Source organism: Coregonus lavaretus, assembly GCF_964263955.1.
Source record: "Coregonus lavaretus genome assembly, chromosome: 10".
Taxonomy (NCBI): Eukaryota; Metazoa; Chordata; class Actinopteri; order Salmoniformes; family Salmonidae; genus Coregonus; species Coregonus lavaretus.
In genome coordinates, this window is record NC_139997.1 from 56,059,585 (window position 1) to 56,078,748 (window position 19,164).

At 43.2% G+C, this 19,164-nt stretch overlaps 1 protein-coding gene across 1 annotated transcript; it reads left to right on the plus strand.

Annotated features, from left to right (window-relative positions):
• Positions 1–1,328: 1,328 nt before the first annotated feature.
• On the plus strand, positions 1,329–16,107 carry LOC311135990 (actin filament-associated protein 1-like 1). The gene is made up of 18 exons (XM_084170036.1): positions 1,329–1,432; positions 4,549–4,674; positions 4,866–4,949; positions 5,071–5,156; positions 5,246–5,366; positions 5,478–5,576; positions 5,687–5,898; positions 6,035–6,307; positions 8,230–8,323; positions 8,962–9,117; positions 10,905–11,116; positions 11,279–11,424; positions 11,576–11,648; positions 12,376–12,508; positions 12,650–12,823; positions 13,012–13,217; positions 15,274–15,402; positions 15,581–16,107. Exons 1-18 carry the CDS (start codon positions 1,396–1,398, stop codon positions 15,605–15,607), a joined length of 2,388 nt encoding a protein of 795 aa, XP_084026162.1. The 5' UTR covers positions 1,329–1,395; the 3' UTR covers positions 15,608–16,107.
• The last annotated feature ends 3,057 nt before the right edge of the window (positions 16,108–19,164 follow it).

Below are 19,164 nucleotides of genomic sequence, written 5' to 3' on the forward strand. Positions count from 1 at the left end.
ACACAGACAATGGACCCCTGGAGACCCAGGGCCGTGGAGTTGTGATTGCACTCCGCACCGCTACAATAACACACACATCCTACTGCACCGCCTGCTTCCGGTCCCCTCCCTTTTGTCTCGTTTTCCTCATCCGTGTATCCTCATACACACATACTGTACTATATCCACGCACTCTCTCTCTCTCGCTCTCTTTAGTGAGAGATAAAGATCTCTCTCTCTCTTACACACTCTTTCACACACACACAAACGTATACCCGTATCTCTTTTGTATAGCAGCAGAGCTATTTTTTTTGGTCTTATTTTGTTTGGCTTCATTTCCTTGTTTCAAGGGGAAGGAAACCAACCATTCTCTGTGGAAACAATCTGCTGTCCTTCAAACGTCTCTCAATAAATTAGAGTGAAATTCCATCTGCTTACTGTGAGAGAAAAAAGTCAGCAGCCATTCATTAGCTTACAAACAGTCTCTCTAAAATCACACTCAAAGGACAAGTATTTTTTAAAGATGAAACCACAGGAGCAGTGAAGCTGATTCATATACATATGAAGCTCTCTGGTATGTCTGAGTGTTGAATCTAGTGAGATGGAGGAAGTGCTGTCCTGCTGTGAGTGCGTTGGCAGGTATTTGGCTCAGCTCAGTCGGTGGCTTTTGGGGTCACCATGGTTTCCTTGTGTGTCGGCTGTAGCCGTGAGGACGTGTCAGAGTGTGTCAGTGTGGTGAGCAGATAGAGAGAGAGCGGCAGCAGTGTCAAGGTCACTGGATCATCCTCACCCCCCACCGGATATCCTCTCTGGAGGGAGGAACCCAACCCAACACTATTCCTGTTGGATGGAAACCTTTTACTGACTGACTATGCATGCAATGAGGCATCCATTGTGGTTTCTTTGACATTGCCCAGTGTCATTTAATTTAATTGCCAGTCGATAACCCCATCACATAATCTCTAGCAGAAGTCAGTTACTTCATAAATCTTTGAGCTTTGACTATCATCCCCCCATCCTTTTTTTGTAAATGAGTTTCCACCACAAGAGACCAGACCCTGGGAAGTAGAACTCCTCAGAGAGAAGTAGAGATGAAAGTTAAAGATTGTTTGTAGACTGTCTACACACCATCTTTAACTTGAATCTCTACTTCTCTTTGAGGAGTTCCACTTCCCAGAGGGAAGAGAGGGAGGGAGAGAGAGTAAAGGAGGTGTGGTGTAACAGCGGGAGAGTCAATGAATTGAGCCCAGCCTACTATATACCACAATACCAGGGAAGGAGAGAGGGAGTGAGGGTGAGGGTGAATGAGAGTGACACCTCAGCTGAACTGTGTGTTTAGAGCTCTGCAATCACAGAGACAAGCACAGCTAATGTGTGGATTACCACAGCAATTCTCACTGGAGCTGTTTTTGGAAAATGGTGGGCTTCTCTTCCTCTTCAGCTGTTGAAGCCGGTAAGTAACCAAATTGACTGCATGCTTGCATTACACTGTCTTGGCAGCCCGCTATTGTCCCTCTGTGGTCTATGTGCGTTGTGTTTATCCCAGTCTCTCAGGACTGTAACATTTGAGTTCGAGATACACTAAAAGTATGTGGACACCCGTTCAAATTAGTGGATTCTGTTGCTGACAGGTGTATAAAACCTAGCACACAGCCATGCAATCTCCATAGACAAACATTGGCAGTAGAATGGCCCATACTGAAGAGCTCAGTGACTTTCAATGTGGCATCGTCATAGGATGCCACATTTCCAACAAGTCAGTTTGTAAAATGTCTGCCATGCTAGAGCTGCCCAGGTCAACTGTAAGTGCTGTTATTGTGAAGTGGAAACGTCTAGGAGCAACAACTGCTCAGCTGCGAAGTGGTAGGCCACACAAGCTCATAGAATGGGACCACTGAGCGCTGAAGCGCGTAGTGCGGAAAAATCGTCTGTCCTCGGTTGCCACACTCACTACCGAGTTCCAAACTGCCTCTGGAAGCAACGTCAGCACAAGAACTGTTCGTCTGGAGCTTCATGAAATGGATTTCCATGGCCGAGGAGCTGCACACAAGCCTAAGATCATGATGGGCAATGCCAAGTGTCAGCTGAAGCTTGCCGCCATTGGACTCCGAAGCAGTGGAAACACATTCTCTGGCGTGATGAATCACACTTCACCATCTGGCAGTCCGACGGAAGAATCTGAGTTTGGTGGATGCCAGGAGAACGCTACCTGCCCGAATGCATAGTGCCAACTGTTACGTTTGGTGGAGGAGGAATAATGGTCTGGGGCTGTTTTTCATGGTTCGGGCTAGGCCCCTTAGTTCCAGTGAAGCAAAATATTAATACTACAGCATACAATGACATTCTAGATGATTCTGTTCTTCCAACTTTGTGGCAGCAGTTTGGGGGTCCTTTCCTGTTTCAGCATGACAATGCCCCTGTGCACAAAGCGAGGTCCATACAGAAATGGTTTGTCAAGATCGGTGCGGAAGAACTTGACTGGCCTACACAGAGCCCTGACTTCAACCCCATTGAACACTTTTGGGCTGAATTGGAATGCCGACTGCAAGCCAGGCCTAATCGCCCAACATCAGTGTCCGACCTCACTAATGCTCTTGTGGCTGAATGGAAGCAAGTCCCCGCAGCAATGTTCCAACATCTAATGGAATGCCTTCCCAGAAGAGTGGATGCTGTTATAGCAGCAAAGGGGGGACCAACTCCATATTAATGCCCATGATTTTGGAATGAGATGTTGTGTCCACATACTTTCGGCCATGTAGTGTAGTTGTCTGGGTGTAGATCATGTGTACAGTCTTATGAGAGGTCCTACTGAACGCTGTATCTCCACTTCCTGAGGATATGTGGACGTTTTCTCAAGGAATTATCTCAGATAGCTGACCCGGTCTACTTTTCAGACAGAGTTATGTTTTGATCGGGCCAATTCATTTAGCTTCCTTGTTCATTAATTTAGATGTTGATTTGTTATTACAGAGATATATATTTCACATCTTGATACCTGCCATGTTTCTCTGTATAGACTTTTGTTGTCGCCATAGAAGAAACCTTTCTGTTGTTTTAAAGTTCTAATAAAAACCATCAAGTCAATCTCATTAACATTCTCGTCAGTCAATTTTTACTAGGCCCTTCACACAGACAAAGACAATTTTATGACTGCATCCGGTGTTGTTACATGCTGGAGTTCTGTCATGTTAATTTGGTTCCTTTTGTGTTTTCTGTGTGGTATAACCTGAATGTTGCCTCAACTGTTCAAATAAGCTGACCAGGAAACCTCTGACTTTCTGACCACCCCAGACATTACGGCACCCCACTTCTAAACAACACTCTTACTGGACTATATTCAGAGGGTTGGGAAATCATATGAATTCATAGTGGTTGTGAACTCGTTTGCCCTTGTTTCAGAGGTAGGCCTAATAGTTTTGTTGTGTTATGATGGAGTAACTGCTGGTAATGCAGAAATTCACGAAAGCAGACAGTTTTTTATGGGATTGTGAAAGATCATGACTGTGCTAACATAACCTTACAATTAGATTTGTTTCCACATGAAGGCATCTGCTCACAAAGCACTTCAGGTCTGCTCTTTGAAGCTACTCAGTTTGTTGGTGTAAGACATGGTGAAGGTCCAGTGGGCGGAAAAATGAAACACTTTAACCGACAGGTTATTTGATCTGCTATGAGCAGAGATAAAGACAACAACCTTTTGGAGTAAAGCAAAAGAAACAGTCCCATATTGTAGTGATTACTCTAGACCAGGAAAAACATCTCTCAGATCCAGAGACCTCAAAGAAAAACAGGTGGTCTGGAGATTACTGAGATTACTGTCTACACACACTGAGTTTTTCAGTCTCTTCCCTACCACAGTAGTGTGTGTGTGTGTGTGTGTGTGTGTGTGTGTGTGTGTGTGTGTGTGTGTGTGTGTGATGCTCCTCTCCAGGAGAGCCCCAGGTCCAGTGCCTGGTACTGTAGTTCTGGTGTCTCCTCTCAGCTCCAGGAATGCCCCACTACAGATAAGATAAGAGATGTGAAGCCTCTCATCTACTGAGAGAAATAACTGATCACCAGGGTAGCTGATAAACAGATGTTTCTGTATAATTAAATGGTCCTGTCATGGGTTTGAGGGTGCTGTGCTGGGAACCCCCTTATCGCAATGCCAGAAAGAGAGGTTGATATTGAGGTGTGGAAATTCCACAGAGTCAGATGAACACGTGGATACCATTTGTATGTATCTGTGTCTAGTATGAAGGAAGTTATAGGTGGTTTCGTGTGCCAATTCTAACTAGCGTTAGCACAATGACTGTCAATCACTGGTTCTGCTTTTGTGACTATCATACCTGTTTATTGCATTAATCTGCCAGACTCCACATTATTATTATTTTGTCTAGGTTCTTCCAGCCACCGTGTTTAAATAACCAGATGTCTGAGGTTAGCTCCTCCCAAAGCCACTTCTGTTGTCAGCACAGAGTTGACCCATGAAGATAGATTTGCTCAGTAATTGTATTGTACAATCTCTTGAAATTGTCACTCATTGTTTCATACATGACCTCTGACCTGTGTGTTCTTCTTTCCCCCCAGCGATGGAGTACCTGGTGAGTGAGCTGAACGTGCTGCTGAAGCTGCTGGACCAAGAGAGTGTGAGCACAGCCACAGCAGAGAAGATGAGCGTGGTCCGGAGCCTACTCGGGCAGCTGCAGCCATCAGGTGAGAGTGTGTGTGTGTGTGTGTGTGTGTGTTCCACATTTAACCCAACCCCTCTGAATCAGAGAGGTGGGCGTCCATGTCATCGGCGCCCATGAAGCAGGTGTTGTTGGGGGTTAACTGCCTTGCTCAAGGTCAGAACGCAGTTTTTTTGTTAATTTTTTACATGTACTCGGTTCTCTTCTCTGTTAAAGTGAATGGATCAGACTTCGTATACATGAACACTTCCCTTTATGGAAATGGAACCAGCTTTGTGGAATCCTTGTTTGAGGAATTGGGTGAGTTAAATATCATATCTGTATTATTTCATATCTATGAAGAAGAACTTGCTAGCACATGATTTAATTCTTAAAGGATTCTTAAAAAGTATTATATATTTTATTGTCCCACTCCCAACAGATTGTGACCTGCATGAGCTCAGAGCCTCCCCAGAAGAACTGAAGGATCAGGTAGAGAAGGAAATCTCCAAAATACCGACCTCTAAAGTAAGATAGCCTATTTGACTATACTGTATAATTGCATCTATAACACATTTGTTATTGAATTTTGCCTAACCGTAACCCTTTTCCCCTAGAGTCCCACTGACACACCCCCTCCTCTGCCAACCACCCCTCCTCCAGAGGACTACTATGAGGAGGCAGTGCCCTTGGACCCTGGCACGGTGCCCCAGTACATCACCAACATCGCCACATGCAGTGAGTACTCACATTCCTCCCAACAGTCACCTATAACCATCTGAAGTCACTGTCCATACACATTGTTATTATTGGGTTACATCTCATCTCTTACCTCCTGCTTCCTTCTAGTCAGCTCAAGTCCCGCAAATTCCATTGAAGATGCATACTATGAAGATGCTGACAACAACTACCCCACCACCCGAATCAATGGCCAGCGCAATAACTCCTGTGAGTATAAAATCATAACACCCTGTTGAGATGAATGTGTACTTGTGCTATATTTTCATATTGGGAGGGAGGAGGAACCTTCTTATCCAGGAACCTTTGTTGTTCTCCAGACGCTGATTCAGACGCGCTGAGCAGCTCCTATGAGTCGTATGATGAGGAGGATGAGGAGGCGAAGGGCCAGGACAGGACTCGGCGGTGGCAGTCAGAGGAGAACTCTGTGGGCCCCATGAAGGACTGTCGCATCTGTGCCTTCCTGCTGCGCAAGAAACGCTTCGGACAGTGGACAAAACAGCTGACCGTCGTCCGTGACAACAGATTACAGGTAGGACAACAGGAACTCTGTTGCATGTGTTTATTATTAAACGTTTATGTAATTAAGACACATTTAGACATTATAAGTGATTTTAAAGTCCCTTGTAGAGTATAAAAAACGATTGTTGGTGTGTCTTTCTCTGCAGTGCTACAAGAGCATCAAAGACAGCAGCCCCCACATTGAGCTGCCGCTGAACCTGTGTAACGTCATCTACGTCCCCAAAGAGGCGCGCCGCAAGAAGCACAAGCTGCGTTTCTCCCTGCCTGGGGGAGAGGCCTTGGTGCTGGCTGTCCAGAGCAAGGAGCAGGCGGAGCGATGGCTCAAGGTGATCCGGGAGGTGGCCAGTCAGGCCAGCAGCAGTGACGGATTAGAGGGCTCCTCCTCTCCTATGATCCAGAGGAAGAAAGAGCTGGACAAGGTGGGCCTCCCCTCATTATCCCCGCTGGCTACCACACTCAGCCTATAAGCCTGTAACCCAGCACACTGAATGCACTGAACAGACCCTATTGGCCACCCTGTTTTACTCAAACTGACTCAGACACTCTTGGACTGGTGTTTTCACAAGCTATATTTAACATCCACATACATCACCATGCTGCAGTAAATAACCAGACAAACAAAGAGGTGTAATGGGTTCACACTCAAAAATATGCCGCATAAAGCTTACTTCATTATTCAATGTTTTTAATTATTTTCACTTGATAGATTAATTATTAATGACTAATTATTACACCCTGAAACTGTGTATAATGTGTTAGAAATGTGTGAGTGTAGGACCAGTAAAGGCTATGGTATTGAGCCACTATTTAGCAATGTGAGTAAGAGTTAGGCCAGACAACAAAGACAACTGAGAAACTAAGATAAAGAGGCTCCCAATTTAGGGAGGGGAGAAACTGTTATGAAAACATGGTGCAGAATATTGTGAGAACGGCAATAATTGAGTAATGCAGGGAGTAGGGTATGTGTGTGTGCGCGTGTGTGTGTGTGTTTGTGTGTGTGTGTATGTGTGTATGTATGTGTGTATATGTGTGTGTGTGTGTGAACTGATGGTCAGTAGAGCAGTTTTAGAGTGGAAAACTACAGCCCGCCTACAGAGGGGAGGGATTTTTTTGTATGACGTATGAGTATAAAAGATGGACTCTGAAATTGTGATGGCAGAATTCTCAATGAATAAATATCTCTGACTATGCAGACCGGGACTCTGGCCGTTACTTAAATCCCAAAAGACTTACAACCTTTTGGGAGACGCACAGAGACACTAAAATAGTTTGTTAAATAATTCACATAACATCACTGCATCAGGGATAGTGTACACAGACATCTCGGCTTTACAGCCTTCTTCAGGGTGTGGGTACAATTTTATTTGAATTCAAAACAGCATTTGTAAAGAACAACGGATAAGCAGCAGGTGCTTCTAATCAGGGTTGCCACTCATCTGCCAATCAGGGATGGGACTTTTCTGGTCTACCTGTATACAAATTAGTCACAAAGAAATACCGAATTATAGGGTATGGGATCGGGCAAGAAGAGCTACTCACAAATAAATCGCCCCAGGTGTCCGCTCACCTAAATACATCACATCAATTCATGAGATAGCCCACCACAAAGGACATCAGGCAAAGACGTTCATAAATATGTGGGGCCAACTCATAAACGATATGCAAAATCGGATATGGACAGTGTTCTTGTATAACAGTCTAAATGTGGCTTATAGGAAGGAGGTGAAATCTAATTCTTCATTTAAACCGTGTGGAAATACAGAATTTAATTTATATATCCACATGGCTTCTCTTTGGAGTAATTTGTTGTCATAGTAAATAACCAGACAGAATGCAAACAGTCCAGTGAAGAGACAGACAGGTCAGACAGACAGACATCCTCCCTGTTTGACACCCCTGGTGTAGCGCTGCCTGATCTTTATCAGTTACTGATGGTATGTTTACTCAGTCTCAACACTCATCAGAGGGGGGTTGATGCTCATGCTGCCTGCTGACCGTGGGAAGGAAACAGCTGTCAAAGTAAAGGGTAGCAATCAGCAACTGAAACTCACATAGAGTGATTTCATTACAGCCTAAATGTATGGCTTTGGACAGACAGACTGTTGAACCCATTTCAGGATTATTCTGAGACAGTAATGGCTTTTAGGCAGTGTGCCACCATGTGTATGTCCTAGCTGGAAATCTTTCTCTCATTGCAGTGTCTATGTGTGTGAACGTGCGTGGATGTGTGTGTGTGTTTCAAGTTTTGAATGCCACGTGCACAAGTACAGTGAAATGCCTTTCTTGCCAGCATGGCAATGCCTTTCTGCCGCCTCTAACCTAATTCCTTTCTCTCTCTTAGTTACTAGGAGCTGACAAGCACACCTCCGACTCTGACAGCGTGGCCACTGGTGACAACCTGCCCTCTGGTCAGCTCCGGGACAACTGTGACCAAGGTTAGGCCCCAATCTGCCTCAGCATACCTGAACATCCCTGTATATCTGTGTTCTTATATACATACTGCAGCTTTGTATTTACCTGTCTGCATTCTGATAGTTCTACATTGTGAAAGACCACGTCAGTTACAAGATGTATTTTTATTTTAGAATAACATTCTGTTCTGTATTTTAAACTGTCAGTCACAGGCCCAAGCAGAGTGAAATGTAGCACTATGTTGGGCAGTGGAGAAGGAGGAAAACATAATGAAAAAAAAGGAGCGTAATCCATGTTCTTGGGTCAGATGTTTGACCTAAAGCACATAAAAGACAGGACGTGTGGCTCAGAGCAGAAACATCCTTCCTGCCCTCTTCCTGCCTTTGTCTCACAATGACATCATAGGACATATACTGTACGTACACAAGGCAGAGAGAGTAGCACCTGGTAGACAGAGCGGAGAGACTTCAAAACAAAACAAAATTGAAGTACAGAACAGAATTTGTCTACATTATTCAATTGCCAAACATAATGTGCCACATTATAACTTGAGCTTCCAGTAAATAAGAATCCTAACAAAAAGAGGGGTTTAAGACATAATATATATATATTATTTTTGTAAACAAGTCTTTTGTAAACGACTCAGTGTGTTTCTATTCAGGGAAGGGGAAGAGGGGGGCGTTTACAGAGCTGACGGGATCTATGAGCAGAGCGGCTGGACGGAAGATGAACAGGATCATCAGTTTCTCTAAGAAGAAGCCTCCTCTCCCAGGAGACACTCTGTCCTCTTCCTACCATGACGACAATCCCCGCTGTGGTGAGCACACTGCATCCATGTCATATTTTACATTTTTCTCTCTCTCAGTCATAATCTCTGGGCTGAACACTGCATAGCTAGTTGTAGCTACTTATTACTGCAGCTTTATGTGTTACAAATTGAGATTCTGCAGCCACCCAGGCTCTACATATACTCTACATTATGTCCTCTACATTATGTACTCTGCATTATGTACTCAACATTATGTGTAGCTCAGCTGGTAGAGCATGGCGCTTGTAACGCCAAGGTAGTGGGTTCGATCCCCGGGACCACCCATACACAAAAATGTATGCACGCATGACTGTAAGTCGCTTTGGATAAAAGCGTCTGCTAAATGGCATATTATTATTATTATATGTACTCTACATTATGTACTCTGTATTATGTACTCTGCATTATGTACTCTGAATTATGTACTCTACATAATGTACTCTATATTATGTCCTCTATATTATGTACTCTACATTATGTCCTCTGCATTATGTACTCAGCATTATGTACTCTGCATTATGTACTCTACATAATGTACTCTACACAATGTACTCTATATTATGTACTCTATATTATGTACTCTGCATTATGTACTCTACATTATGTACTCTACATTGTGTACTCTACATTATGTACTCTGTATTATGTACTCTGCATTATGTACTCTGAATTATGTACTCTACATAATGCACTCTATATTATGTCCTCTACATTATGTACTCTACATTATGTCCTCTACATTATGTACTCTACATTATGTCCTCTACATTATCTACTCTGCATTATGTACTCTACATTATGTACTCTACATTATGTCCTCTACATTATGTACTCTGCATTATGTACTCTGCATTATGTACTCTATATTATGTACTATACATTATGTACTCTGCATTATGTACTCTACATTATGTACTCTGTATTATGTACTCTGCATTATGTACTCTGCATTATGTACTCTACATAATGTCCTCTACATTATGTACTCTACATAATGTACTCTATATTATGTCCTCTACATTATGTACTCTACATTATGTCCTCTACATTATGTACTCTGCATTATGTACTCTACATTATGTACTCTACATTATGTCCTCTACATTATGTCCTCTACATTATGTACTCTGCATTATGTACTCTGCATTATGTACTCTACATTATGTCCTCTACATTATGTACTCTACATTATGTACTCTACATTATGTCCTCTATATTATGTACTCTACATAATGTACTTTATATTATGTCCTCTACATTATGTACTCTACATTATGTCCTCTACATTATGTACTCTGCATTATGTACTCTGCATTATGTACTCTACATTATGTCCTCTACATTATGTCCTCTACATTATGTACTCTACATAATGTACTCTATATTATGTCCTCTACATTATGTACTCTATATTATGTCCTCTACATTATGTACTCTGCATTATTGCCTCTACATTATGTACTCTACATTATGTCCTCTACATTATGTACTCTACATTATGTCCTCTATATTATTTCCTCTACATTATGTACTCTGCATTATGTACTCTGCATTATGTACTCTACATAATGTACTCTATATTATGTCCTCTACATTATGTACTCTACATTATGTCCTCTACATTATGTACTCTGCAATATGTCCTCTACATTATGTACTCTGCATTATGTTACTATTTTCATCTTTCTTTTGTCCTCCCACCTTTAAAACCTGTTATTTTCCACTTCCCCATGTAATAACCTTTATGGAAAGTCCAGCAGTGAGAATATGTATGTTTTCCATTCCCCTGTCCCCAGGTTATCTGAATGTGCTTGTGAACCAGTGCTGGAGGGAGAGATGGTGCTGTGTAAAGGATGGAACACTGTACCTGCACAAAGAAAGGGGTGACCTGCGTACTCACGTCAGCGCTGTGGTCCTCCATGGGGCTGAGGTCGTACCTGGACTGGGGCCCAAGCACCCCTTCGCTTTCCGCATCCTGCAAGGAGGCAACGAGGTGGCTGCACTGGAGGTATTTCTGTGTTTGTGTGTATTTGTAGCCCACTGTTTGATATTTTCTACCCTACTACAGACTTAAATCCCTTGCCCAGTATCTCTGGTCTGTCTCATGGGTTCTAGTACCCTTTGGGATCAGTGACATGTTGTGATGTAAGTGTCTCTGTGTGTCCATCAGGCCAGCTGTTCAGAGCAAATGGGCCGCTGGCTGGGGGTTCTGCTGGCAGAGTCTGGCTGCGCCACCACCCCAGAGGCCTTGCACTACGACTATGTGGACGTGGACACCATCACTAACATCACAGACGCAGCAAGACACTCCTTCCTGTGAGTCTGATAGAGTAGTGCTTGGCCCTTTGGCCTGTGGTAGTTTCCAAATGCTCAAAGTGCTTTACATTTTAAGGGGAGAACATTGCTAATGCTAGATGGTCATATTGGTAAATGCTTATGTCTCTTTCCTCCTCATCCTGTCCCATAGTTGGGCTACCTCCTCCAGTGGTACCTCCACAGACACCAGAACCTATGATGAGGTTCCTTACGAGGGTCTATTGGTAAGGAGATTTACAGTAAATCTAATGAATCCACACGTCTGTGTCCACCCTTAGCTGCAGCTGGAGTTTAAAGGATCCAGTTAATGAATGATCTGTTCCTATATCCTCCCATATCTCTCCACAGAATCAGAGAGTAGGAGTCAGAGGGCTTTTTATTCTAGAGCAGTGTGAAGGCCTGCTGAAAGTCGATAGGCTCCTTTGTGTGTATGTGGGAGCGTAGATAGTGCTCCAGGGATGAGTTCTGATGAGCTGCTTTCAGAGCAGTTCTGAGTTGTGTAAGCAGTACAGAGATCTCTCACACAGCCCTGACGCTTTTGGGAAAACTCTTTGAGGGAAAATATGACAATCATATCCAACTGTGTATCCAGCTGTGTCAAGTATTTTCTTTAAATCCAGCTTTCACAATTTGACTGTAATACTTTGTGATACATCTCTCACATTCCAGTTTACTCAACTTGAAATGGTTTGTTTATTTAACTTGTGGTCTAGTTTCTCAAAAACAGTACGTTTCCAGTAAGTTTTGCAATACCACACTTTACTTATCACACATTAGTGAAAGAGTTAATCTGTTCATTCCTCTTTCCTCCCTCTCTCTCATCCCTGGCCATCACCTCTGTTCAACTCTTTATTCTCTCATATCTTTCTCCACTACACACCTTTCCCTCCCTGTTACCCTGCCTTTCTCATCATATCTCCTTTCCCTATCCCCCTTCCCTGCCCTCCACAGCAGCCAGAGGAGCCAGTACCCAGACCAGGAGCTCAGGTGAAACGCCACTCTTCTTTCTCCAGCAGCAGAGAGATAGAGAAGGTGGATTCCTTAGTCACTATAAAGAGACACGGTTCCAGTAAGTCCCCCGAAGGTCAGCCAAGACTGTGTGTGATGCTGGGAAGATAGGGGGGAATTTGACATTATCTCAACTTTAAGAGTATGCCTAGAGAACACCTATATGATGTATAAATGTGACCACTCAGAATGTATTTTCGTGGTTTCTCGATCTTAGATGCGAATCAGTATGTATCAGGGAAGTATGGCAAAACACGAGCCGAGGAGGACGCCAGGAGGTACCTGAAGGAGACAGAAGAGATGGAGAAGGAGCGAGAGGTCATCAAAAATGCCCTGCTCGTATTACGCAAGGAGAGGAAAGAGGCGAAGGAACAACTGAAGGATGCTACAGGTAAGAAAGTAAAACACATACAATCTTGTATTGAATTTCCTTAAATAGAGAGAGCAAACCTAGACAATTTATTTTGTATATATTAATGGTCCACCTACTGCTTGGCCACAGTATAGGAATTCATCACTCAGACATATTGAGGAGCCATGGAGCCTAACAAATGGATGACTGTGTGTGACTGTGGTCAGGTAAGCAGCAGAAGCAGCTAGAGAAGCGTTTGGGCCAGCTGGAGGAAAGCTGCAGGGGGAAGGAGGGGGAGCGGGTGGACCTGGAGCTGCGTCTCACTGAGGTGAAGGAGAACCTAAAGAAGTCCCTGGCTGGAGGGGTGCTGGGGCCGCTCACAAAGAGCAAACCCCCCACTAGCAAACCCCCCACTAGCAAACCCCCCAGAAAGGTACCTGGCCTACAGCTTCTCCTACAGCACATCACAAAGAGTTATATCAAGTCTACTCTAGACAATGGTTTATTGTAGATAAGCTAAACCGTATACTTTTGCATCAGGGTTGGGGTCAATTCAAATTGAAGGCAACCAATTCAGGAAGTCATTCGAATTTAAAATAAAATAAATGGACCAAGTTTTGAAAAAAAATGCCTCAACGTTTCAGTTAATTGAGAATTCATAGAATTTATTGAATTGACCGCAACCCTGCTTTGCATTATTAAGGTTTTTATGTTGAAGATTTCTTACTGTCTTAGCATGTACAGTGAGGGAAAAAAGTATTTGATCCCCTGCTGATTTTGTACGTTTGCCCACTAACAAAGACATGATCAGTCTATAATTTTAATGGTAGGTTTATTTTAACAGTGAGAGACAGAATAACAACAAAAAAATCCAGAAAGACGTATGTCAAAATTTTTATAAATGTATTTGCATTATAATAAGGGAAATAAGTATTTGAACCCTCTGCAAAACATGACATGTACTTGGTGGCAAAACCCTTGTTGGGAATCAAAGAGGTCAGTACTTGGTGGCAAAACCCTTGTTGGGAATCAAAGAGGTCAGACGTTTCTTGTAGTTGGCCACCAGGTTTCAACACATCTCAGGAGGGATTTTGTTCCACTCTTTGCAGATCTTCTCCAAGTCATTAAGGTTTCGAGGCTGACGTTTGGCAACTCGAACCTTCAGCTCCCTCCACAGATTTTCTATGGGATTAAGGTCTGGAGACTGGCTAGGCCACTCCAGGACCTTAATGTGCTTCTTCTTGAGCCACTCCTTTGTTGCCTTGGCCGTGTGTTTTGGGTCATTGTCATGCTGGAATACTAATCCACGACCCATTTTCAATGCCCTGGCTGAGGGAAGGAGGTTCTCACTCAAGATTTGACGGTACATGGCCCCGTCCATCGTCCCTTTGATGCAGTGAAGTGTTCCTGTCCCCTTAGCAGAAAAACACCCCCAAAGCATAATGTTTCCACCTCCATGTTTGACAGTGGGGATGGTGTTCTTGGGGTCATAGGCAGCATTCCTCCTCCTCCAAACACGGCGAGTTGAGTTGATGTCAAAGAGCTCCATTTTGGTCTCATCTGACCACAACACTTTCACCCAGTTCTCCTCGGAATCATGCAGATGTTCATTGGCAAACTTCAGACGGCCCTGTATATGTGCTTTCTTGAGCAGGGGGACCTTGCGGGCGCTGCAGGATTTCAGTCCTTCACGACGTAGTGTGTTACCAATTGTTTTCTTGGTGACTATGGTCCCAGCTGCCTTGAGATCATTGACAAGATCCTCCCGTGTAGTTCTGGGCTGATTCCTCACCGTTCTCATGATCTTTGCAACTCCACGAGGTGAGATCTTGCATGGCGCCCCAGGCCGAGGGAGATTGACAGTTATTTTGTGTTTCTTCCATTTGCGAATAATCTCACCAACTTTTGTCACCTTCTCACCAAGCTGCTTGGAGATGGTCTTGTAGCCCATTCCAGCCTTGTGTAGGTCTACAATCTTGTCCCTGACATCATTGGAGAGCTCTTTGGTCTTGGCCATGGTGGAGAGTTTGGAATCTGATTGATTGATTGCTTCTGTGGACAGGTGTCTTTTATACAGTTAACAAACTGAGATTAGGAGCACTCCCTTTTAGAGTGTGCTCCTAATCTCAGCTCGTTACCTGTATAAAAGACACCTGGGAGCCAGAAATCTTTCTGATTGAAAGGGGGTCAAATACTTATTTCCCTCATTAAAATGCAAAATAAATGTATAACATTTTTGACATGCGTTTTTCTGGATTTTTGTTGTTGTTATTCTGTCTCTCACTGTTCAAATAAACCTACCACTAAAATTATAGACTGATCATTTCTTTGTCAGTGGGAAAACGTACAAAATCAGCAGGGGATCAAATACTTTTTTCCCTCACTGTATTTCCATCTGAGGTGTTTTGATGAGTATTGTAAGTAGAAATAGTATTATTTACCCATAAACAGATATTCTCAAATTCTCTTTCCTCATACTGTATGTCCAGGTCCACATCAGTAAAGTTGAGAATATATACAGTGAGGCATCCATGCCAGTCAACTGTGCTGCTGAGATGCGGAAGCACCCCCCATCCATCTATGCATCTAGCAAGGGGAATGTCATGCAGAAAGCCAAGGTAGGCTGTCATAAAACAAAATCCAGGGCACCCATTGACATTTACCTGTTTTATTAAGTAGCACTGTGTCTATGTTCAATATCAAAATCAGAACGCAGACTGTAACAAACTTACAGCAAGATCAGCCCTCATAGGTTTACTTTATGTACAAACACTAAATGTGTGTCCTGTTTTTCAGGAATGGGAGTCCAAAAAGGGGACTTAGAGAAACACTGCTCATTCAGATGGTCAGTCAAATGCCTGTTGTCTTGGAACATGTTGGAGCTGATTTGAAAGAGGAGGAGGGGTGAAGCAGGGACTCCATTCTCCTCAACTTTTCCACTTCCCTCTTGAGAGACAGATATTTACTGCACATCGCTGAGCTGAGAAAATTGTGACAGGGGAAGACAAGACTGAAACTCCTGGAATTGTTGAAAAACATCATTCAAAGCCCTATCACTCACTAGGAAATACTGAATGCTCATTCTGTAGCATGACACTTGTTTTGTGATTTAGTCATTGCTTGTGTTGCATGTGGTATTGTTGTTCCTTCAGAGTGTAGAAGAGGATATGTTATGAGGACTCCATGTGCACACATCGGATTGGACTTGAGATGTTGAGAGAGGAGAGATTTTTAGAGGGTGAATATGCATACAAATTATGCACATACAGTGGGGAGAACAAGTATTTGATACACTGCCGATTTTGCAGGTTTTCCTACTTACAAAGCATGTAGAGGTCTATAATTTTTATCATAGGTACACTTCAACTGTGAGAGACGGAATCTAAAACAAAAATCCAGAAAATCACATTGTATGATTTTTAAGTAATTCATTTGCATTTTATTGCATGACATAAGTATTTGATACATCCGAAAAGCAGAACTTAATATTTGGTACAGAAACCTTTGTTTGCAATTACAGAGATCATACATTTCCTGTAGGTCTTGACCAGGTTTGCACACACTGCAGCAGAGATTTTGGCCCACTCCTCCATACAGACCTTCTCCAGATCCTTCAGGTTTCGGGGCTGTCGCTGGGCAATACGGACTTTCAGCTCCCTCCAAATATTTTCTATTGGGTTCAGGTCTGGAGACTGGCTAGGCCACTGCAGGACCTTGAGATGCTTCTTACGGAGCCACTCCTTAGTTGCCCTGGCTGTGTGTTTCGGGTCGTTGTCATGCTGGAAGACCCAGCCACGACCCATCTTCAATGCCCTTACTGAGGGAAGGAGGTTGTTGGCCAAGATCTCGCAATACATGGCCCCATCCATCCTCCCCTCAATACGGTGCAGTCGTCCTGTCCACTTTGCAGAAAAGCATCCCCAAAGAATGATGTTTCCACCTCCATGCTTCACGGTTGGGATGGTGTTCTTGGGGTTGTACTCATCCTTCTTCTTCCTCCAAACACGGCGATTGGACTTTAGACCAAAAAGCTATATTTTTGTCTCATCAGACCACATGACCTTCTCCCATTCCTCCTCTGGATCATCCAGATGGTCATTGGCAAACTTCAGACGGGCCTGGACATGCGCTGGCTTGAGCAGGGGGACCTTGCGTGCGCTGCAGGATTTTAATCCATGACGGCGTAGTGTGTTACTAATGGTTTTCTTTGAGACTGTGGTCCCAGCTCTCTTCAGGTCATTGACCAGGTCCTGCCGTGTAGTTCTGGGCTGATCCCTCACCTTCCTCATGATCATTGATGCCCCACGAGGTGAGATCTTGCATGGAGCCCCAGACCGAGGGTGATTGACCATCATCTTGAACTTCTTCCATTTTCTAATAATTGCGCCAACAGTTGTTGCCTTCTCACCAAGCTGCTTGCCTATTGTCCTGTAGCCCATCCCAGCCTTGTGCAGGTCTACAATGTTATCCCTGATGTCCTTACACAGCTCTCTGGTCTTGGCCATTGTGGAGAGGTTGGAGTCTGTTTGATTGAGTGTGTGGACAGGTGTCTTTTATACAGGTAACGAGTTCAAACAGGTGCTGAGTGGAGAACAGGGGGGCTTCTTAAAGAAAAACTAACAGGTCTGTGAGAGCTGGAATTGTTACTGGTTGGTAGGTGATCAAATACTTATGTCATGCAATAAAATGCAAATGAATTACTTAAAAATCATACAATGTAATTTTCTGGATTTTTGTTTTAGATTCCGTCTCTCACAGTTGAAGTGTGCCTATGATAAAAATTACAGACCTCTACATGCTTTGTAAGTAGGAAAACCTGCAAAATCGGCAGTGTATCAAATAATTGTTCTCCCCACTGTATCTGCAAGAATAGATAATAAAGGGAAAGAGAATGTTGTATCGATTGTGAGTTTGTTGTTGGAATAGTAGCCTAAAGGAGATACTCTATCCCATAGAAATACAGTTTTATGGTGTATCCACTATGTAAGTAATTTCAAAACATGCACAGTAAGATGTTCAGAGTGGGAGGGGAAAAAACCTTTCATGAAGTGTATCAAACATTATTCCAGATCTTGTTTTAACAACTTGCTGGACATCAGACAGAAAACAGACACAGTATGACACCTGTATGAAATCAGTTGTTATGGTAATGTGAGACTAATTATGTGACTAAACAATGATGTTTCCTTATTACGTACTTCACTCACTGTTTCTCACTGTAATTAGCCTTTTACTTTCAATGACTTTTGCACTTTACTATGTTATTTGTATGTGTATTTTACATAAAAGCTGTTCATTGAAATTGTCTGACTTTTTCAAGCCTATCTGATGGTAATGTCACAGAAAGGATGGCAGAGGGTGTGTGTGTGTGTGTGTGTGTGTGTGTGTGTGTGTGTGTGTGTGTGTGTGTGTGTGTGTGTGTGTGCGTGCGTGCATGCGTGTGTGTGTGTGTGTATGGCAGGAAGAAAATGTTAATAAGCCTGTAATAGACTATTGGAGAATTCATTTAAAAGCCATCAAATAAATAATGAAGAATGATGATAGGAGGATACACCACCCACCTCCACCAGTTGGGTCCTTGCTATCCGGTATCCTTGGGACGCCCCTACCCCATTGAAGTTGAAATTGAAAATGGTTAAGGTATTTGGTATATTATTAGGATCCCCATTAGCTGTTGCGAAAGCAGCAACTACTCTTCCTGGTAAGGGTTAAGGTTAGGTAAGGGTTATAGTAAGGGTAGGGGTTAGGGTAGGGACGTCCCAAAGATCCCTGTATAGCACTAACCCCACCAGTTGGAAGGAGGAGAAGGACAAGGGTGGAGCGGTCGTCACTAGCTTCTATAGCCACAATGTCATGAAACCCCGCCCATTTCTACAATTTCTCTTCAACTTTTATTTTAAACCTAACCTTAACCCTAACCACACCGCTAACCTTATGCTTAACCCTAACCTTAAATTAAGACCAAAAAGCTAAGTATAAAAAAAGTATGAACATGTTTGCACTCACCACTGTAAGTCGCTTTGGATAAGAGTGTCTGCTAAATGACAGAAATGTTGACTTTGTGGCTGTGGAATCTGACTTTGTGCCTGTCATGTATATACATGTATTTACCGGGAGTGTTGAGGGTGGTGCTGTTACTAATTACTACATGTGATCATCTGTACTTGCACTTGACCGATGACATCAGATAAACGTTATTTTACCCGCATCCCTGCCTCAGTGTGCTAATATATTACATGGTGTCAGAAGTTAAAAAGTAATACAAAGGGAAGCTCAACATAACAAAACATGGAACAAATGAGAACACCAACTCTGAACCTAGAGGGAAATCTAGCCGAAAATTGGAGAGTGTGGATCCAGAAATGTAACCTTTATATAAT

What these genes read in the sequence shown, in the direction of transcription:
- LOC311135990 (XM_084170036.1), top strand. Translation starts at nt 1,396, where the DNA reads ATGGTGGGCTTCTCTTCCTCTTCAGCTGTTGAAGCCG. An exon ending in TGGCCAGCGCAATAACTCCT is followed by an intron (nt 5,577 to 5,686) that starts GTGAGTATAAAA and finishes GTTGTTCTCCAG; the next exon opens with ACGCTGATTCAGACGCGCTG. An exon ending in TTCCTTACGAGGGTCTATTG is followed by an intron (nt 11,649 to 12,375) that starts GTAAGGAGATTT and finishes TGCCCTCCACAG; the next exon opens with CAGCCAGAGGAGCCAGTACC.